Source organism: Aquarana catesbeiana, linkage group LG04 (assembly GCF_042186555.1).
Source record: "Aquarana catesbeiana isolate 2022-GZ linkage group LG04, ASM4218655v1, whole genome shotgun sequence".
Taxonomy (NCBI): domain Eukaryota; kingdom Metazoa; phylum Chordata; class Amphibia; order Anura; family Ranidae; genus Aquarana; species Aquarana catesbeiana.
Genome location: NC_133327.1, coordinates 136,970,314 through 136,993,162, shown reverse-complemented (window position 1 = coordinate 136,993,162; position 22,849 = coordinate 136,970,314). Strand labels below are relative to the sequence as shown.

General features: G+C 43.7%; 1 protein-coding gene across 2 annotated transcripts in view; it reads right to left on the bottom strand.

Moving 5' to 3' along the window:
- Positions 1 to 22,849, bottom strand: part of AGXT (alanine--glyoxylate aminotransferase) — an 83,052-nt gene that overhangs the window by 17,118 nt on the left and 43,085 nt on the right. For both annotated transcript variants that reach the window (XM_073625733.1, XM_073625732.1), the window contains exons 3-5: positions 8,053 to 8,117; positions 6,986 to 7,086; positions 5,330 to 5,400 (exon numbers count right to left, since the gene is read on the bottom strand). In XM_073625733.1, coding sequence (XP_073481834.1) covers positions 5,330 to 5,400; positions 6,986 to 7,086; positions 8,053 to 8,117 — 237 coding nt within the window. The remainder of the gene's footprint in view (positions 1 to 5,329; positions 5,401 to 6,985; positions 7,087 to 8,052; positions 8,118 to 22,849) is intronic.

Here is a 22,849-nt window from a genome sequence, read left to right as displayed (position 1 = left end):
AAGAAGAGCGGTGGAGAAGGTGGCCGGCTGACCAAATGCCTTTTAAACAATTTTTCAGTCCTCAGCACCAAGGTCTGATAGGTTCAAGCAACCATCGCCAGCATCTGCATTATATGGTGCAGGAATATCTAGGGGCAAGAGCAGACTTGGAGACGTTTCCAACAGAGCATCCACTGAGTTACTGGGTTTTGAGGTTGGACCACTAGCAAGAACTTGCTCAATATGCAATTGAGCTACTGGCCTGTCCTGCATCCAGCATGCTTTCCGAACACACATTCAGTGCTGCTGGAGGGTTTTTAAGGGATCAAAGAGTGTGCCTGTCCACAGACCCTGTTGATAGGCTCACATTTATAAAAATGAATCAGTCCTGGATCAGCAGCTATCAATCACCTGATGCTGGCGTAACTGACTGAATTTGCTATGGATCTGGGATCCCTTGAAGACTGCCTATGCTGCCTATCTTATTCCTCCTCAATCATGATGATGCTAGCTTCCAACAATATTTTTGGTTTAGGGCACCGCCACCACCCAAGGCCCAATGTTTCTGCCCCTGTTTAACAGGAGCATGTAATTATAATTTTTGAAATAATATTTAACAGCAGGGACTGTTCCTGCGCCCAACAAGAGTAACTGTGAGGGGTTACCGTGTTCTGGCACCACCAGCACCTAAGGCCCAATGTTTCTGCCCCTGTTTAACAGAGGCATGTAATTACAATTTTTGAAATAATATTTAACAGCAGGGACCGTTCCTGCGCCCAACAAGAGTAACCAAGGGTTTACCGTGTTCTGCCACCACCAACACCTAAGGCCCAATTTTTCAGCAGAGTATATAGTGCAGTCCGTATAGTATATATACTGCAGTTCAGAGTATATAGTGCAGTTGGTGTAGTATATCTAATACAGTGCAGGGTATATAGTGCAGTGTACAATTCATAATACAGTGGAACCTCGGTTTGCGAATAACGCGGTTAACGAGCATTTCGCAAAGCGAGCACTGTATTTCTAAAGATCCTAACTCGGTTTGCCTCGCAAAACGAGCAGGATTCAGACCAAAAGCGGTGTGCAGTACCGCTTTTGGACTGAGGTGGGGGGGCGCCGGAGCCAAACAGCGCCGATTGTCGGCGTTCGGAAATGCATGGAAAGGCCCGAGGACAGTTCGGCTGACCTCGGCAAACCTCGGAAAGGCTCGTGAATGGAGTCTTTCTTAGGTTTGCCGAGGTCAGCCGAAGTATACTCGGGCCTTTTCGGCCGTTTCCGAGGCTCTCTGCCGCCCCCGCCTCTGGCCGCATGCGGTATTGCATCCCATTGAAGTCAATGCGGAACAAGTTTCCATTGACTTCAATGGGAAAACTCGCTTTGATACTCCTGGAACGGATTATGCTCATAATCAGAGGTTCCACTGTATAGTCTATTGAAGTGGTTTAGGGGAACCCTATGATAGAATTAAGAAAAAAATGGCATGGGTTCCCCCGTCCATATCAGGACCTTTGGGTCTGGTATGGATTTTGGGGGGGGGACCCCCACACCATTTGAAAAAAAAAATTGGCGTGGAGTTCCCCTTAATATCCATACTAGACTCGAAGGCCCTGGTATGGACTGGGGGGGCGCACTCTGTTTTTTTCAATGATTTTTTATGTACTGTATATTGCCAGGATCTAGCAATACATTACAGCCGTGAGCAATTTTAAATTACATTTTTTCCTTTAGAAATTTCATTTTGCTGCGGTACTGTTCTAAACATGGGGAAAATGCGCTACTTTACAGGCAGACTAAGGGGACCCCCCAGGCACATTATTTAAAGGAATATTTAATTTTTATTGTTTCACTTTAAGCATTCTTAAAATTACTGCTCCTGAAAAACGGCAGTTTTAAAACTTTTTTTTGCATTGATACATGTCCCCTGGGGCGGGACCTGGCTCCCCAAACACTTTTTATGGCAATAACTTGCATATAAGCCTTTAAAATGAGCATGTTCAGACAAATTCATTGTCTGTTTGCAAGTTCTGGTGCGAACCGAACCAGGGGGTGTTCCGCTCATCCCAAGTGGTGATACTAAATAACTCAATTTTAAAACAATTGGTTTGTGGTCCTTCTATTTGGTTGGTCCCCCAAGTATTCACCAAGGTACAAGCCCCCTTGCTAGTCTTCATATGCTTTCAGGGTATTCCCATTGTTGGATACCTGGATTACCTTCTGTTGATTGATCAATAAGATCAAACCTTGACAATATATTGCAAGCAGTCCCAACCTTAAAAAGTTCTGTTGAATCCTAAACCTTCAAAAGTCAGAACTGGAATTAACTCGTCACTTTGATTCTCTACTTATTATTATCTTAGACACAGCTCAGACCAGAATATTTTACCCTCTGTCAGGAAAATCAAGTTCATACCCAAGCCCAAAGAATCGTGCATGCGCGCAGAACTGTCCACAGATGTGTGCACTAAGTCAGGGTCATGTGCGCATCTGCATGTTTGCATGTTTGTGAGCATGGCGTGCATGTTTAAATTGACCTTGGCCTATTTAAAACACTACAAGTTTCAAAATCATTGCTGAGTGGTCATCAGCTCCTGCGACCTAAAACCAGACCCTGCTTGCTTCTGTAGTCAACCTGGTTTGCCTCCTGAATTCGATTGATCTTGATCCCTCCTTTACCTGACCTCTGGATTTTTACTTGACTCTGCATATTGCTTATCATTTTCGCACTGCTTCCTGCCTGTGTGATATTAACCCCAGTTTGGCTCCCTTTTATGTTCTTGTCTTCTGAATCTGCTACCCAATTGTTGTCAGCTTCTGCTCTCCTGACCATGGTTCTGTCTTCTGTATTCGCAAGTGCCTGTGATATCATCCAGCATGAGTTCCTGCCTCACTGCATGATCCAGATCTCCAGCACTAATCCTGCTCTGCGGCTCCAGCTTCACTGCATGATCCAGACGCTCTTCTGGCCAGGCCTTTACTCAGAAGCCCGTGCTACTCCGTGTCTTGTCATACCCCGTCACCAATCTCGGGGAAAGAACAGGACCAGGTTTAAGGGAGAGCACACTCATCAGATTGGCCTCTATCAGATACATGACACCCCCAGGCGAAACTTATGATTCTCTATTCAGAGATATGAACCCTACAGTCCATGAACAGTCTGACTCAGTGATTCTGCATGAGGGTTCATAGCTTAATGGTAGCCTCCTTTGAGACAGTTGAATTTGCCCAGTTCAACTCCAGACCTCTAAAACTCAACATTCTGTCATCGTGGGACAAATAAGTTTAGTCCCTAGGCACACCGATTTGCCTTACACCAAAGGTCAGGAGATCTCTGTCTTTGTGGCTCAGCAATGCACCTCTGGAATTGGTGAAATCCTTCCTACTGCTGTCTTGAACAATCCTAACAATGGATGCTAACCTGATGGGCTAGGAAGCAGTGGCGGTGAGTCCATGAGGGCACACGGGTGCTGCCCCCTCTCTCCAGCCACCCCCTCTATCACCAATAGATCGATTCATGCATTGCATGAATCTATCCATGGCCGACGCTGCCACCCCCTATTCAGGCGCCAGGCTCTAATAGGCATCAAAAAAAGTAAACAGCGAGCGCCATACTTGGCGCTCGCAGTTCACCCAGCTGTGTTAGAAAAGCAAATGTATATTCGCTTTCCTAACACTGAACCGCCTCTCCGCCAATCAGATGCTCGGGTCTGTTACCCGTCACCTGATTGGCTGAAACATCAGGCGCTGTGATTGGACGCCTATCGGTGTCCAATCATAGGACAGGACGGGAGAAGATATCGAGGATATGGAGGACACTGCCCACTGCCATCACGCACTGCCCTACCGAGACGGGGTAAGTGCCAGGCAGACGGCGAGCGGAGGGGGGGGGGGCCCAGTGGCAGCATTCGATGGGCCCAGTGGTAGCATTTGATGGGCACAGTGGCAGCATTTGATGGGCACAGTGGCAGCATTTGATGGGCACAGTGGCATAATTTGATGGGTACAGTGGGAGCATTTGGATGCACAGTGGCAGCATTCGATGGGCACAGTGGCAGCATTCGTTGGGCACAGTGGCAGCATTCGTTGGGCACAGTGGCACAATTTGATGGGCACAATGGCACAATTTGATGGGCACAGTGGTAGCATTTGATGGGCACAGTGAGGCTGCGATTGATGGGTTTTTCTTTTCAGAATTTTTCAGTTTGTTTGCGCCCCCCAAAAATTTTGAGCACCAGCCGCCACTGCTAAGAAGGAGTACTGGACGCCTTATTGGTCCAGAGGACAGAGGAATCTCACCTCTGGCTGGCTGCCCATACACCGTTCTGAAGATGGAGGGTCACTCACCTGCCTGTAGATCACTTGCCCAGTTATCTCTGCCTCTGCATCTGAATAAAATAGCACTCCACTACAATAGAACTTTTGAATACTAAAGTCAAATTCCAGGCAGGTATAAAATACTATGTCGACAAGCCATGGGCTTATGTCAATGGCATCAGTCTGACATGCTTCAGAGATCATTCACAATTCATCAACAACTGCATTTGATTTGCAATTAACCTCCTTCTGAGACCCATGATAAGTGCTTAAGGGTTCACGCTCAGGCTATCAAGGTCCGATGAGTTGGATTCCGCTGACTGGGAGGGTGCAGGCTGAGGACAGGTCTGGCATGCTGCAGAAATAGGAAGAGATAGCCGGACGACGCACACCTCATCCGGCCCAAGTGGTTAGCAGGTAAAAGCAACCTTAGCTTGATTCATCCAGATCACGTCCCCAACGTGTTTCACCCCAGGGCTTAATCATGGAGATGAGGGTCTGCCTCCTTCTGACTTGCATTTGACCTGCTTCAAGTAGGTTTCACTTTCCCATAGACTTGTATGGGAATGCAAAATCTGCCTGAGATGAAACGAAAATCCAGTAACATGGACACTAATCAAAGCACAAATCACATTTAGTTACCCCCAACAATACCACTCTGGAGGACTGGGGGAGTGTGGGGCAGCAAATGAGAGAGAAAGAGCAGAGTGATAAATCATCAGTCTACGTCTTTTTCTGTTAAATTACAGGCTGAGAGCAGGAAGGTGACCACGTCGTGAGACTGGCTTCTGTTGGACGAAGAGCTGTACACACGGGCCTGAAAATCGGCCAGTTGCTGCTGAACTGACCGTTTTTCACCCGTGTGTACCCAGCATAAGTCCCAGGACTGGATAGACAGAAAAACAAATGCTTTGACAAGTAAAACAGTTCACATACATGTATTTCAACTGTTTATTTAGCTGTTTGCTCAGTGTTTATCAGTAATAGGATCATACAAAAAGCTTGCATGATAAGAAAATAATATGAGAACGCTTCTTACCCTGTTTGTCCATGTAGATGGGGGCACCTCCTAAAGAAGCCACAGAGTCCACAAGGAGCAGACAGTTATACCTGAGACCAGAGAACAGTCAGAGGTCAGACCCTGCTAAACAATCAAACATTTGTATTTATTCTCAGGTCATTTTAAGCCAGCCATACATGGATCGAAATTTGGTCGGTTCAGTAGGGACTGGCTGACTGTCAATCCATGTTTGGGCTAGATGGTTGTACACAAGTCAATCTATCGCATACAACCAACCTGTCCCCACCGGCAGAATACAATAGCACAGCAGGAAGGATTCCCCCATCCACATGCGTGGATGAATGTGTGGATTGGGGAATCGGCTAATTTTTTTTTAGTTTAACCCACTGGTTGAACGAAGAAAAAAAAAATCAATCATGTATGTCCTGCTATAGGTTCATTGGTTTTAGACTGTTCCATCTCAAGGTAGTCCCATCTTTGATGATAATGCTGTGCTATTTAAAGGAGAAGTTCAGCCAAAGCTCGTTTGGTTGTACTTCTCCTATGGATCACAGGAGTGCAGTTAGTTCTGCACTCCTGTGACCTGTATTTAGCAGACAGCAGGCTGAAGCCCGCTGTCAGCTGATGTCACAGAGCTGATCCAGGCTCAGGTAAGATCGCTACAATGAAGTCGGATCCGCCCACATGCCTGGACTGGCACCCGGCTCAGCCCCTCAGCGAGCCGCTGAGAGACTGAGTCAGGCGCCCCTGGCCCTTCCACAGCCCAGCGCTCCAGTGAGCGAGGGGGGGGCAGAGCAGAAGCAGTCACCAACTCTCTGCTCGCGGAGCTGTGAGAACCGAGCGATCGCCACTGTTTGATCGCTCGGTTTTCAGTGTTAAAACTGGCGGGGGACCAATGCTGCATCCACCTAGGTAAGTATAATTGTAAAAAAAAAAAAAAAAAACATCCCATATTTCTCTTTCCAATTCAAAATTTAAACCGCATGATTGAATAATCGACTTTTGTCAAAAGAGAATTGGTGGCAGAGCCATACACTGCTCAAATTTCAGACAAGCAAGCAGGAATTGACCAAAATTCAAGTAGTATATGGCCAGTGTACAGACATAAACTGACTTGGATGTAAGTGGACGAAAGCAGACATGTCTGTTTAGATCCATCCATAGACATACATTGTGGTTCATTCTGGATCCTTCTGAAAAACTGACCAACAGATCTCAACTCACGTGTAAATAAGGGCTGATAGTCTTGCTAGAGACTATAACTTTAATGTAAAGACAGCATGAGATGTTTTCTGGTCAAAAACATATATTTTCCCCCAGGAGATTCATATGAGCTAATGATTTGGTTTTGAGACACCTGTGATGCATATGCCAGACTTGGTAAAGAGATTAAGATATATTCAATACTATAGAGTACCCAAGGAATGTGAGATTATGGGGAAGGAAAAGAAAGAAAGTGAGCAGAAACAATAAGAGGGGTGGGAAGAAGAGTACGTCTTAAAATGATAGTTCCCTACAACCCTAGTCCCCTCAAATAGTCCTACAGCAGGACACTGTACTAGTTTTAGATATATGTAATTTCTTGTGGGTTTCTCAAAAAAAGTTGGGTTTTTTTTCCGCATAGCTATTCATACAGCATTAAATGCTTTCTTTTATGGATGTAAAAGCACATACCGGTGACAAAGGTCTCCTAATCCATCTAAAGGCTGAACAACTCCACTAGATGATTCTCCATGAGTTATAAAGAGGAGAGATGGCTTATGCTCTGCTAGACCCTAGATGCAAAAAAAAAAAAAAAAGTCAATTGACATCTGTATGAAAATATTAATTAAAAACAGCCATTCAAAAATAATCCAACAACTTTATATTGAATTATTTATTAATGTAATAAAGAAAACACAGATAGTTTGCAGTGTAGTCACCCATACTAACCAATACTGTTTCTTTTTGTTTTAGTTGGATAAGTGTAAACTGAACTTATGCCAAATACAATCAAGTTATTATTTCTTAAAAAGTGCCGGAAAACATTTTGCTTAGTCTCCTATTAACCCCCTATACAGCAACATTAAGACTGGGAGAGTGGGGCATTTGTGGGAACCAGTCAGGTTGTATAATATTACACAGTTATAAGTGTTAAACAGTGGGAGCTACCTAAGTGCAGGAGAGAGCAGAATGGTGACCTTAGTGTTATTTTGTTGTTTACCTGTCAAATCTATGGAGGGTGGGTCCTGAGGAGAGTCCTGAACCAGGTCGTATTTTCATTCTTAGTGTAGTGTGAATTGAAAGATTCACTTTAAAGTGGAGCTCCAAGCAAATATTGTAAAACAAGGTTTTTGGTTAGCTATGCATTCATAAATAATAAAACATATGTGGAAATAAACCTCTAATATTGCAAGCAGGTGGAGCATTTTGGTAAAACTGCTCATTGACTGCAGCATAAAATACAGAGAATGTAACTGGGTGCCAAGAAAATATAACTCCAGCCCCATGGAGTCACATCATCAGTGCCCACCAACTGGGAGAAGAAGAGGGTAACAGTGTGACAGTGATAGAGTTGAGGCGAGAGCTTGGACTTCGTATTCATTGCTGGAGGAGAATAATCCCAGAGGTGAGTGTGTCATAATTTGAAAGTACAGCATACCTACATATTATGGCAAGTGGTGGTCGGCCACCCCCCCCCCCTTTTTCAGTTCAGTTCACGTTAGGAAAATTTCTACATGCATTACTGCATGGCTACTTACCTTTTCTATCTCCTTTAAGGTGAAGCCTTCACCTGGTGCTTTTGATAGGAGACGAACATCAGCACCTGGGATGTAAAATAAATTGAACAACTAAAACATTTCTTCCAGCATAACTTTTTTGCTAAAGACAGAGCTTCTTTCAGCAATACACTATAAATACTTCTCACTGCTGCTTACAAAAAGAAGAAAGTGACTCTTTTTCATGTTCCATTCTTGAAGGCACACGCATTTATTTATTTTTTTCTTTTGCAGATATTGTTGAATGATTGATCTTTGAAGTGAATTGCCTACAATTCTTTAGCTGGCCTAATCAGTTATGCCTAATATATCTGGGAATCAATCAGTTCTCACTTTGGATTTTCTAATACTGATACTTTTTTTTTTCAAATTTTGTTTCCATTCCCTAACATTACAATTTAGCATACATGGCAAGATAACCAAGCAAAGCATAGGCAGTATAAAATGGCAATGATAGAGAAATAAAAGTGGATCTAATGCCAATCACTAAACTATTATATAAGTGTTAATGTATTCATATTTCAAAAATAGTTTTCTTGTTTTTTTTTTAATTTGCAGTTTTGAGTAATACCTGTTGCTCCTTCCATGAAAGCCCTTGCTATGGAGCTCCCTCAAAATCGTGTCCTTACTTTGTCATTCTGTCACATGTGCTTAGGGTTGCCACCTGGCCAGTATTTTACCAGCCTTGCTATAAAATGTTATTAGAAGGAAAAAGACCATAAGGCTGTTTTTTTTTTTTTTTGCCAGAAAAGGTGGCAACCCTACATGTGGCCCTGGAAACTACAATCAGCTGTACTCACACTGTGCTTGGACATGGACCTCTGCTGCAAAATTTTGGAATCTGGTCCAGTGCAATGGTGTGAAGCTCAAACAAGTGCATTTAGATTAGAAATGGCTGAAAGACTCTCAAGAGATCAGCAGCACTGACATGGAATAATTTAGAACATACTGGGATTTATTTACTAAAATTGGAGCATGCAAAATATCGCGCAGCTGTCCATAGTAGCCAATCAGCTTCTAACTTCAGCTTGTTCAATTAAGCTTTGGGAAAAAATCCTGGAGGCTGATTGGCTTCTATGCACAGCTGCACCAGATTTTGCACTATCAAATTTAGTAAATCACTGTGCTTTAGCAAACTAATTGTAATCCAGTTAAAGTTTACATCTACTTTAAGAGTAGTAAATTATGGAGAACACAGGAGACTACAATTTGCATGCATTGAGTGCATGGAAGATACTTCCAGGGCCTTTTTGAACACCAATGGTTGACATATCTGTCCATGTTTGACATTTTGTTTTCACACTCTTCACTTGGTTATTGAGCCACTTACCCATTATGTTATTAATCAGTATGTGCAAAACCTTGCCACTGATATCCTGATATGTTCTATACATTAAACTGTAAACTGCGTGTTTATATTGGATGCACATTTCTAAAGATTTGTAGATTCTGGTATGCTTTTGTCTGCATTTCCTCTCTTCCAGTTCTAACAAAAATAAGAGAAGGATAATCTCCCAGATCACATTATTTCATTTGCCCTTCATGTGTATAGGCACTTTAACAAAACAGATGAGTGGAGATGAGTCAGAAAAAAACATGATCTACTCTCTCCTGGCCTGGCTCAGACATCCATCTCTCTAATGTAGCTGGCTGTACAGACAGATTATAGAGATCAATAATTGCTATGTGATTATACGTCTCTTTCTCTTTCACTGGTTCAAAAGAGAAAAAGACAAAAAGAAAAAGTAAACCTTCTTATATGGTGCACTAATCAGCCATATTTGATTGTTTTAAACTTATATTGACAATAATCTGGGTGTGTATGGGACACAGATGGCTTTTGATATCTGGCTTGATTCCCAGCGCCTAGGGTGATCATACGATGGTCACCCCAGAAAATGTATTCAGAACTTACACTATCTCCAAGAGCTTGGCTGAAAAATCCGGATCAGTCACACAATATTTGGCATTGCCTCTTAAAATTTTTTGACATAACTGTGTATTGCACATACTGAGAAAAGGGATTAAATGGAGGGAGGCGAGAACAAAAATGGAGCTGTTGCTGACAACAACCATACAGATTTCCCCTTTCAATTTATGGAAAGAATAATAAAGATTTCTGATTATTTGCTATGGATGAAAGTTTAAATGCTATCCTTGTCCCCCCCCCCGTTATAAATTACATAGAAAACAGATCAAAAGGTTCAACTGATAGCCAGTTACAAATGAAAGGTAATATGCTGTGACAGAATATTCATTGGTTATTTAAACTTGCAAAACTTTAGATATTATTAACCCACTGTAGTAATAATTAATTTCTAGACTCTGAGTCAACCAAATTGGTAATGCTTGCCAGATGAAGTCCAGAGCAGAGTCCAGACCATCACAACTGGGAACTGACCAGGTGTGAATGCTGGAAAACTGCGATTAATGCCAATGATTAACCTGCCTACACGAGAACAAATGGCTCATTCTACTTATATAGTATATCCAAATGGCTCTGTAAGAGGGTGCATTACACTTCAACAATGTGAGCTGGTTGATGTCTGTTGCTGTGGACTCTCCAGAGTCAATGAAAGGAAACACTTGTGACCTCAAATGGCTTAGCAGCTTCAATTAATGTTAATCAATATCAAAAAATAAACACATCTGAGTATTATCCCTCATCCCCCTATGCTTTAGGTCTCATGCACAATGATCATTTTGGTAGGGGCTGAAGTCACAGGCGCACCATCCAGGTCTGCTGTTGCCAGTCTGTTAAATTCTATGAGAGTTTGAAAGCTGCTGTGGCTGGATGAGGCTGGACAGTGTACTAAGTTGTACTAACATCTATGGCAGTATGTGCCCAAGGATAAATGCTGGAATACAAGAAGTCTGTGTTCTGGACATTTATCCTGGATACATACTGGCCTAAATGTTTGTAGCACCCTCCTAGATAGGTGCTAGAATTAGAGAGGTAGCACAGCAGCTAAGTGGTTAGCCCTTCTGTCTATCAGCACTACCATCACTGGTTTGAATCCCTACCATGACACCACCTGCCTGGAGTTTGCAAGTTCTCCCTATGCCTGCATGAGTTTCCTCCAGGTACTCTGGTTTTCTTCCCACACTCAAAATACATGCTGATAGGTTGATTGGAACCTGCCAAATTGGCCTCAGTACAGTATATATATATGTATATATATATATGTGTGTGTGTGTGTGTGTGAATGTTCAATATATATATGTGAAGCACTGTGTAAATTGATGGCTCTATATAATTACCTAAAATTAATAAGAAATAAGATAGATAGCTTAGTGTTGGCTCACTGTGTTTTTGAATTTAGTTTGTCACACTGTAGTCAGTGTGGCCGCAATTGCTGTGCTAGATACATTTAATTGCTCACTGTATTCAGTGTAGCTGCATTTGACTAGTTAGGTCTGCTCAGGGTTTACTCAGTCTGTTTACTCACTCGGCTGTTCAGCAAACCTGTGAGAACTTTCTGGATCATATGTGTGGAGTTCTGGAAATGCAAGCATGAATATTTTATACAGCCCTGGCCAATCCCAGGGACCTGGACCCTGATGGCATGCTGGGAAACTTTATATATTTTTTGAGCACACTGAGCTCAGGGTATTTTCCTGGAGAAGATCAGTCCAGCCTGTAGGGCTTGCTGCCCTGCAGGGCAATGCTGCCACATGCCTGCTGTCTGTGAGGCCTCAGGTAGGGTACATGAGGGCTTGGATGCTGGGACTCTGGAGAGAGCTGACTGGGGGACTGTCTGCTAAAGATCTGGTCTGGTATCACGGGAGATGGGCATGGTTTAGAAGTTGGATGGAGGCAACTAGCTGTCCTTGGGTCTTATGTGAGTATAATCGGTTTTGAGAGATTTTAGAGACTTTTGGGCTGCTGCTGCCCCTCTAGTTTTGAGAGTCAGCTGTGGGTCTGTTAATGGGGACACTGGCTGGTGTTCTGAAGAGCTTAGTCCATCTAATCCTCTGTAAAAAGGACTCTGCACTTGTGGCTCTAAGAAGGGAGTTTGCAGTTAACTACTACCACCTCAAAGATGAAGTCCACTGTTTGTTGCAAGCATGGACTTTATTACAGTTTTTCTAGAAAGAATAACCAGTACTCAAGCTGTATATAGTTCTTGTTTTGGAGTATCCCACTCAATTCCCTCAACCCTTTCCAAGTTCTCAAAAAACAAAACAACTCCACTAGACTGGTCATTGGAGAAATGTGTGAGTGAGCCTATGTGCCTGGCTGCAGGGCAAAACTTTTGGGGAAGACCTGGACAATATTCCAGCCTCTCCTACGGTAGTAGCACTACATGTTGATGATGACCACTAGCTACCTCAAACTCAACGGATCCAAAACAGAGCTTCTTCTACTACACGCAAACCAAAATACAAAAAACAAGAACCCTTGGACACCGCCCACCGTCTTTGGAAAGACCATCGCCTCAAGCACCAAAGTCAAAAGTCTTAGAGTCATTTTTGACTCAGAAATGTCAATGGATGCACAAATTGGATCAGTAGTCAGCAGATCTCACCATCTTCTTCGCCTGCTACGCAGACTTATCCCCTTCATTCCAAAAGAGGACAAAGCGGCAGTAGTTGGAACTATCATTAACTCCCGACTCGACTACGCAAACTCCCTCTACACCGGACTACCTAAATACCAGATTGCACACCTACAACTCATCCAAAACACCGCAGCAAGACTGATAACAGAAAAAAAACCCTGGGAATCCATTTCCCCATCCCTGAGGAGCCTACATTGGCTAACCATAAAGGATCGGATCATATTCAAGACCCTCTGCCTCCCCCACAAATGCCTACATGGAAACGCGCCTCAATACCTATGCGAGAAAATAAAACGCTACATACCTAATCGCAGTCTTCAATCAACCTATCAAAACCTCCTCCACGTTCCCAAATCCCGCTACAAATCAAAGAGAGAACGAAGATTCCCAGTCCAAGGACCATGGCTATGGAACACTCTAGCAACCAACATCCGTATGGAAGAAAACAATCAAGCCTTCATGAAGACACTCAAGACCTACCTCTTCTAACAAGCTGGACCCACAGGATGGACCAAGCGCCTTGAGGCGATTCAGTTTGCATTTGCAGCGCTATACAAGTCATTCATTCATTGATTCACATGTTAGTAACACTAGGTGCACCTTACAGCAGCATTCAGCATCTCGTGGAGTTTCACACCGGGCTGCCCGGTGCATCTCTGCTATCCATCCGAATGAAAATGCCAGGATCTCATGCACAGGTGCTAAATACCCAGTGTGCATGAGATCTTAACGACTTCAGCCCCGGAAGGATTTACCCCCTTCCTGACCAAGCCCTTTTTTGCGATACAGCACTGCTCCGCTTGACTTGACGATTGCGCGGTCATGCAAAGTTGTACCCTAACAAAATTGATGTCCTTTTTTTCCCTCAAATAGAGCTTTCTTTTGGTGGTATTTGATCACCTCTGCGGTTGTTATTTTTTGCACTATAAACAAAAAAAGAGCCAACATTTTGAAAAAAAAGCAAGCTTTTAAAGCCAGGCTGATGTGAGTAATGGTGAAGTGTGGGAATGAGTGTGCTGTCTGGGAGCATGCCTGGCTGGGCAGAGCTGTTGAAGGGACTTTGGGAAGAGACTGGTATACTAATGAGAGCACCTTGATCCTACTTGGTGATGGAACCTAAATGTTGTGGACGTAGTATACAAAGGTGTAGGCAGGTTGAAATATGTGGTTCTAGTGATTTAGCGGTTGGCCAGGCCAGGTGAAATGGCCTATTGTAAGCTCAGTTTCCGGGATTTTGTTCCTAACCAGCCCACCTATGCTATAAAAAGGGGGATGGCTGAGGTCCAAAAAGGCGGGTTTCGGGGGGTCCAGGATTTGCAGCATCATCTGTGAGTGCAGTCATTGGTGCTATTGGAGAACCAGAATTTGTGGAGGACATCCAAGTCATGGACAATGCCATAATTGATTCTCACCTCACGGAGGTATTCCTGGGCCACCACGTTATCTCAGTTAGGAGTAGGGACAGGACATTGAACTGTTATGCCGCACTTGTTCAGTAAAGTTATATTTACCTTTATGAGCCTGGTCTGAAGTTATTCAAAGGGATGCATGTTGTTTCTGTCATATTCCAAAGAATCTGGGTCTCTAAAGCACTATGGGGTATGAAGTAACACAGTTACAAAATCGTTAACTCGGAAAGAGAAGAAGAGGAGTGTATTTACTATGGGTAACCATATGGTTATAGCTACAGGAACAAGCTACAAGCAACCAGTCGTTAAGCGTGGTAGACATGTGCATTCGTTTTCGTCCGAATGCATTTTCATCCGAATTTCAGGTATTTTCGTTATCGTTTTAACAAACGATAATGAAAGTGCAGAGTCCGAAAAACGAAAGATCCGACATAAACAAATGCTTTATTTTCGTTTTCGTTGCTACAACAGTTCAATATAGATAGGAGATTCGACATGATGCTGACAATAACAATCTGTGTCCATCAAACCTGTGGTCGAATGTGCCTAACCTTAACTCTATTAGTCCAAGATTATTCGACATAGAGAGAAAAGATTCGACATGGAGAGAAAAGATTCGACATAGAGAGAAAAGATTCGACGTAGGGGAAAAAAGATTCGACGTAGGGGAGAAAATGTACGACATAGAAGTAAAATAAAAATAATGATGATGATGAATATTATTGGCTGATTGTAACCAAAGAGGAGGAGCAGTAAAATAGCTAGAACTAAGTACACACGTACTTTGGCTTATGGTGTCTGTTGAAAGTTCTAAGAAGATTCGATGGAGCAGGTAAACTATACGGCGTCGTACAGTTTAGCTGCTCCATCGAATCTTCTCTGAACATTCGACAGACACCATAAGCCTTCAATGACAGATTTGACCTTAATTCATTTGGATTTTCGGACGAATGCAATTTTTAACGAAAAACGAAATTGATAAAAACGAATTTCGGGAGTAACTAAATAAATTTATTTTTCGGACGAAAACGAAATTCCGAAACAAAATATTTCAGTGTGCACATGTCTAAAGCGTGGTACTTGGTAAGGTGACAGGTCCTCTGGTAGCGAGGGGGTCGATATTCTGGCTCCCTCTCTAGCAGTTGGTATCCAGTGGCAATTGGATCCGATCCCAAGTTACAGAGATCTATGGCCTGGTCACGAGGTACGGGAAAGGAAAGAGTTAAGTGAGAGCACGCATAAGGTTGGTGCTCAATGCCCCCATATTATAACTGGGAGGTAACAGAGGTACGATTGACTGGTGGAGTGTGCGCGGGCACAGCACGTCCCTCCTAATGAAAAACACACAAGTTACAGTGGTGGCTTAAAAGATATGTTGCATTCTGAGCAAAAATGACAACTACAGAATGTCTATTCCTGCGTATGGCATTCTGCAATGAAAAAAACCTGCTCAAATGTCAGTATTTCAGATGTCATGGAAATGTTTGTGAAGTTACAGTAAAGTGCAGAAAATGCATTTTATGTGTGGACATTCCTTTATTCTTATAGGGCGTACACACGGTCGGACTTTGTTCGGACATTCCGACAACAAAATCCTAGGATTTTTTCCGACGGATGTTGGCTCAAACTTGTTTTGTCTACACACAGTCGCACAAAGTTGTCGGAATTTCCGATCGCCAACCACGCGGTCACGTACACCACGTACGACGAGACTAGAAAAGGCCGGTTCAGAACCAAGCGCGGCACCCTTTGGGCTCCTTTTGCTAATCTCGTGTTAGTAAAAGTTTGGTGAGAGACGATTCACGCTTTTTCAGACTCGTGGCTTTCAGATCGTTTTCTGCCGTTCAGTTTGTGCTTGTGGGTTTGTATCTGCTCTTCAGTGCGTGCAGCAAGTTCCGTGTGACTTTAGGTAGTCATTGTATTCTTGTTCGTTCGTTACTGTTTTTCAGGTCGCTCTTCACAGGCCTTGCTGTTCTTCAGTGCGTTCTGTTACTTCGTTCTGAGCAGCTGACCATTTTCTAGCCATGTTTCGTATGCGTACTCCTCGTAGAGTTCGTGCTGTGCGGGGGCTTGGTGTTGGGGTCCTGACCTTGACACAAGTCCAGTCCATGAACAGGGTGGGGAGGAGTTCATGGACCAAGAATTGGTTGCTTCAGCGTGACCAGTTCTCTCATATGCCTTTGCTCCGTGAGATCCGTGAGAATAATCCTGATGATTTCAGGAACTTTCTCAGGATGACGGACCCCGTGTTTCACCGTTTGTTGGCTTCGCTGACCCCCTATATCAGCAGGCAGGATACCTGCATGAGGCAAGCCATCACTCCGGAGCAGAGGTTGGTCGCTACCCTGCGGTATTTGGCGACAGGGAGAAGTCTGCAGGACTTGAAGTTCTCGACAGGCATCTCCCCCCAGGCTCTGGGGATCATTATCCCAGAGACCTGTTCTGCCATCATCCAGGTCTTGCAGAAGGAGTATATGAACGTAAGATTTTTATCCTTTTATATCACATTTTATTGTATTTAATGTTTGATAATGTATTGTATTTCTTTCCTCATTCCCTAATTACCATGATTGTAATATGCTGTGAATGTCCCCTTTGTCCTCATGCATGCTGGATTTTTATGTAATTATTATTTTAGGTCCTTCATACATATTTGCCCTTCACTAACCTCCCCAGCATGGTGTCTCCTGCCCTATATTCACCTCATGTAGTCACTTAACAATGTATTTTATCAGCTCTATAGTAGTGCTTTACCCCAAACACCCCCTAAAATGTTTGGAAATGTTATTTTAGCTTTAAATTCAGGCAGAGTGCCAGAGGCTTTTTTTTGTGGTGTCCCCAAATAATTTTTAGTAACCCTCCCTCCCCTAACTGCTAAGTCAGCTGATCCCAATTCTCTATCTATCCTCAATCATCTATCTGCTGACTTTGCCAAACCCATACACACTACACCCACCTCTTTACTGGTCAGATTTATGGATGAATTCCCCAAAGCATGTAGTGCAAGGGCCTGCCTGTATACTTTCCAATGGTACTGTTTAAAGTTTTTGTATCCTATTATTATCTTAATAGGTAATAGCAGAATGTCCAAATGTCCTCAAATGTGTACAGTGTGTATTTATATCTTTGTATTATGACACTTCTTACCTGTCCAGTGGTCTGCCAATAGCGTAACTAAGGAGGGTCTGTTCCAAGTAATACCCATTATTTAGGCATTCATCTCTCAATGAAGTGAAGAGGGTTACCTGTCCAAGATTTCCACACCCCCCCTATAATGTTACAAATGGCCCATGAGATGGGGGGGAGGGGGAATATGATAGGTGTACCTTATACTTTGGCGTTGTTAATTTCCCCTTAATAAATTCTATCTGGAGGTTGCCCCATGTTTGTGTCTAATCTGCTTGCCATGTTTCAGAGTAAAAATAGTAATGTTTATTGTTTTTTCCTCAACAGTTTCCTTCCACGCCACAGGAATGGCAGACTGTGGCCTCCCACTTTGCCCAGCGGTGGGACTTTCCTAGCTGCGAAGGGGCAATTGATGGGAAACACGTCCACATCGTCCCACCACCCAACTCGGGGTCGTACTATTATAATTACAAGGGGTTCAATAGTATAGTGATGTTGGCGGTGGTGTCGGCTAATTACGACTTCTTGTAGTGGGGAAGAATGGCCGGATGTCCGATGGTGGAGTCATCGCCCAGACGGAGTTCTACAGGCGTCTCCAGAATGGCAGCTTGGACTTGCCAGCTCCAGAGGACAATGTTGAAGGACTCCCATTTGTGTTCGTTGCTGATGAAGCATTTGCGCTGGGGGACCACCTGATGCGGCCATTCCCAATGAGGACCCTCACCCCGGAACAGAGGGTTTTTAATTACCAGCTGGCCAGAGCCGAAGAGTGGTGGAGAACACATTTGGAATCCTGGCCAGCCGGTTCCGCCTATTTATGACACCCATCCATATGGCGGAGTATAAACTGAACCATATTATACTTGCGTGCTGTGTTCTCCATAACTTTTTAAGGAAACATTCGGCCAACTATGCTGGCTCAGTTGGGCCTGAGGCCGGAATCCTACATCAAACCACACTGACGGCGCTTGAAAGTGGCCGTCCTGGCTTGCCCTCCCTGAGTGCCTGTGATGTCCGGTTACGCTACCTGGAGTTCTTTCCGGGTAGGGGGGCTATCAATATGCCAGACAATCTGTGAAGCCTTTTTATAATAAAAAAAACAAAAAAATTCTTTGTGGACATTTACTGCTTGTGTTTGTTTTAGCTGACCCTGACAGAAATGTGTTGAGTGCAGAAAATGGCGTGATTGTGTAACCTTATTATACAAAGCACTGTTGGCTGTTATTTAATAAAATGCAAAAACACATTTCACTACAAGTGCACTTGCAACTGCACTGAAACTGCACTTGTAGTGCCAAGAGGATTTGCCCTTAGGAAATAACCCACATTTTCTCAGAAAACAACAATTACATCACCCCAAAAGTGTTGTAGTGTTGAGACAATAATCCACACATTCTTGATTAAAAATCTTTTTAATACCTGCACAATCATATGTGCATTTACCAAATGTTTTTCAAACAAACCAACATGTTTGTTGTATATCAATTTTTGTGGTGGCATTATCCAAAATCAAAATGTCCATTTTATGGAAAACAGGCCTGTGTAAAACCAACAAGAAAAGACACAAATCTTGAACTTACAAACGTCACATTTGGTAGAACTTGAAGGCAATATCAGACAAGAGTATTTAGGAACTGTGTTTGATATTGCGTTCAGATGGGGTGAAATCACCCCTGGAAAAGCCAAATTTGGAAGATGCACACAAATTTCACAATGTCAACATGTGCGACCTGCCATCAGGGGAGATCAAGGGACGTGTTTTGGGGGAGCAAGCCCTTCCTCTCAGCTACTTTATAATTGAGGAAGGGGTTGCACCCCCAAAACGCGTCCATTGATCTCCCGTGATGGCAGATAGCACATGTTGACACACTGTGTGCATCCTCCAAATTTGGCTTTGGGAAAAATCACAAAAACATTTAGCACATTGTAGCACACAAAAGAAGAAAGTGATTTGGAGGGGCTTTAAACTCGCCCCAAAACATCAATGATGTTTTTATTTTTTGGAATAACATCATTGATGTTTTGCTTGATGATTTCCAATTGTAAATTACACCCCATGATCTCTCCGATCAGGATCTGGGCACTTTCGGATGTGAAAGGATCTGGATCCACAACATCACGATCACCTAAAAAGAGAGGAACCCCAAAATAAATTAGGTCTAAAAAAAATGCTGCCATCCATCTCTTATCTGAGCCTGTGGTTGCAGACACTCACCTGTTGTGGTGACTAGTTCCACCACGTCTTCATCCTCCTGCTCAGCTTGTGTTGGGGGGATTTCCCCTTCTTCCAGAGGGGGGTGGGCTCTGGTCTCCTCGGATGAGGGTTGTCTTCCGAGTCTTTTCTCCCCTATGTAAAACAGTTCCAAGTTCCAAGATGTAGCATTTTTAGTGTCCTTTGTCAACATGCAACACTTTACCTGTTTGGTACAAGCTTCACAGATGGAGACCCCCCCCTATAGTATACACTGGAGCACCTGTGTGGCCCCCTAATAAAAATGGTGTTCTTGTGTCCCACACTAGTGCTCCAGTGTCCAGATGTGAAAACAGCTGCTCAGTGTCCTCTCCTTACACACAATCTAGTTTGCATTTCATTTTAGTAACAAAGCCATCTACACAACCCAATTCTTTGAAGACAAGTATAGGGCGTCAAAATGGTGGCCAAATGCATATGGGCTAAATGGTATTTTATAGTTGGAACAAAAAATGTTGGATCCGAACGAATAATGTGCCCATGAACATGAAAGTTGCCATTTTAAACTGTACAACAGTTCCTAAAAGCACATGGAGCAGCACGAACGTAATAAACACAAAATAAATAGGAACACAGCACAACTACTTACTTTTTTGCAGCACTCGGTACTGCTCATGTTCTCGTAATTTCAGGTCCGACCACCGCTTCCTGAGCTGATCTTTCGATCGTCGTACCCTGAAATTCCGGTGCAGACTCCTGACCACTTTCGCCATGATCTTGGCCTTTCGGACATTGGGGTTGGGGTAAGGCCCATACTTTCCATCATAGTCGGCCTTCTTCAGGATGTCCACCATTTCCAACATCTCCCCAAAGGACATATTTGAGTCCTTAAATCTCCTTCTGGATCGGGACGTTTCAGGCTCCGGCCTTTCCTCCTCCTCCTCCGCCTCGTTGCTACAATTAGCACGCACCTGTTGTCTAACCGCCATGTGCTCTTCCCCCACTGTGCCAAACGAAAAGGGGCGGGGAATAGACTAGAAAGAACGTCAGGGGCGGGTGGAGTTATACGCATGCGCAGTGTGTATAAAGAGTAACACACGTGCGTATTACGTACGATCTGTGAGCGGAGGAAGGAGCATCGGAGACGCCGATCGTGATAACGAAGGTAAGATCTAAACTTGCGCCTATACTGCTTCGAAATGGAAGCCTATATTGTAACAAGATTAGGGGAGTTTGGCCTGACATTAGGGTTTGTCTTGTGTTGTGTCTTGCAGAGAAAATGGATGGGTTCAACGACCACAATTTCCTGCCCCTGTTCATAGACAAGTACAGGGAGCTGCCCTGTCTGTGGCAAGTGAGATACCCCCACTATAATCACAAACAGAAGAGGCAGGCAGCGCTGGAGAAACTGCTGGAGTTGGTGAAGCCGGTGGTCCCCACAGCAACCATCTCCTATTTAAAAGCTAAAATTGGTGGCCTGAGGAGCACATATCTTAGGGAGCGCAAGAAGGTCACAGATTCCCAGAGATCAGGAGCTGCAGCAGATGACATTTATGTCCCCAGGCTCTGGTACTACAAGAGACTGCGATTTCTGTCAGACCACACTGAAGTCAGAGAATCCCTCTCTACTCTTCCTTCCACTCTTCCTTCCATCCCAGCTGAGGCTTCCGATGTCCAACCTGGGCCTTCCAGCCAGGAAGAAGTTGAGGAGCCCAGCTGGAGTCAGGTATAGCATTCTTCTACAGATTTCTGGGCAATAAATAAATGATGTTTACTAGATGTTATTATTGATCGCTAATTGCTGATAAAAAAAAGTGTTTTACATATCAATAGACAGTAGTGGGCACCTAAAATTGGGAAACAAATGAAAAATGCTGGGCTCAGAAGGATAGTCTGTTATATTTGTTAACATTCAATTTGCAACAGTCAGGAGGTGAAAATTGTGTGTGATTGATAGAAAAAATACTAAAAATATGTCCCTTTTTCATACACAGGAAGACCTCAGCCAGGAAGAGGTTGTGGAATGTGGCAGTCAGGAGGAGGCGGGGATTAGTGGCAGCCAGGAGGAGGCGGGGATTAGTTGCAGCCAGGAGGAGGCGGGGCTAAGTATCAGCCAAGAGAAGCCAGGGACCAGTCGCAGCCTGACTGAGTCTCAGGTCCCTCCCCTCCGCCTGCCATATAAACGAGCCAGGAAGGCCACTCCGAGTCCCGTGCAGGATTAAGCGTTCAGGCTGATCCAGGAGGCTTCTGCGTCCCTCAGAGCCTTACCAACTCCTGAAGAGGCCTTTGCCTGCATGGCTGCCACCAAACTGCAGGGCATGCAGGAGGGTCAACGCAGGCTCTGTGAGGACCTTCTGTACAAAGTCCTACGTAAGGAGGTGAGTGGGGAACTAACACCCAAGACGGATGTCATTGAGATGGACGATCCTCCTCCTCCTCCTGCTGCCACAACTCCACCACCAGAGCCACAGCGTGGAAGGAAGCGTGGAAGGAAGACCAAAGAGTGATGGCCCTGGGTTCAGTCTGGTCTGACAGAAGATGCAGTCTCTCGTATGACCACAGCCTGGGGACACAGATGTCATCTGCTGCTTTCCGGATCTCTGGAACTTCTGGACCACACTGCCCTCCCTTATATATGGACTCCTCAGGCCACCAATTTTGCTTAAAAAAAGTTGATGTCTGCCCTGGGGGTCCAAGGCTTCACCCACTTCTGCAGTTTCTCCAGCGTTGCCTCCCTCTTTGTTTAGTTGTGACCCCTTAATAAAATTTTTTAGATAAATTCTACTCTCCTGTGTGTGTTTTCATCCAAAAAGGACAGTTTGTTGGTGACGATTCAGGTACATTTCTAACATAAAATGTGAAATTAACAAGAGACAACAACACCAAACAATCTCCTACAGATTAAATAGAACAACATATCAATGGTGTTGTGGGAACTTGACACAAAAAACACACACAAAAATTTTTGGGAGTACAAATCAAAATCGCAAAAAAAATAAAAATAAAATACAAACACAAAAAAAGAATCTACATTAAAGCCAAAAAATATATAAAAAATATACAAAAATATGTTGTTAGATGTGAGAAATCAAAATATATTGAGGGAATCACGATAAATAGTAAAGAAATAAGTTTGTGAGAAGTGTGTGTGTTAATATGAGCAGCAAAACTAATATATTCTTGTCACATTATAAAGAAGAAGAGTTTGCGCTGTATTAAACCATTTTAAACATTGCAGCGTGACGAAAGTTCTGTATCCATTGCGAACACTAAGTTTACCAGAACGAGCTGTTCCGTCTTGGAATTTCTTCTGAGCATGCGTGGCACTTTGTGCGTCGGAACAGGCCACACACGGTCAGAATTGACGCGATCGGATTTTGTTGTCGGAAAATTTTATCTCCTGCTCTCCAACTTTGTGTGTCGGAAAATCCGATTGAAAATGTCCGATGGAGCCCACACACGGTCGGAATTTCCGACAACACGCTCCGATC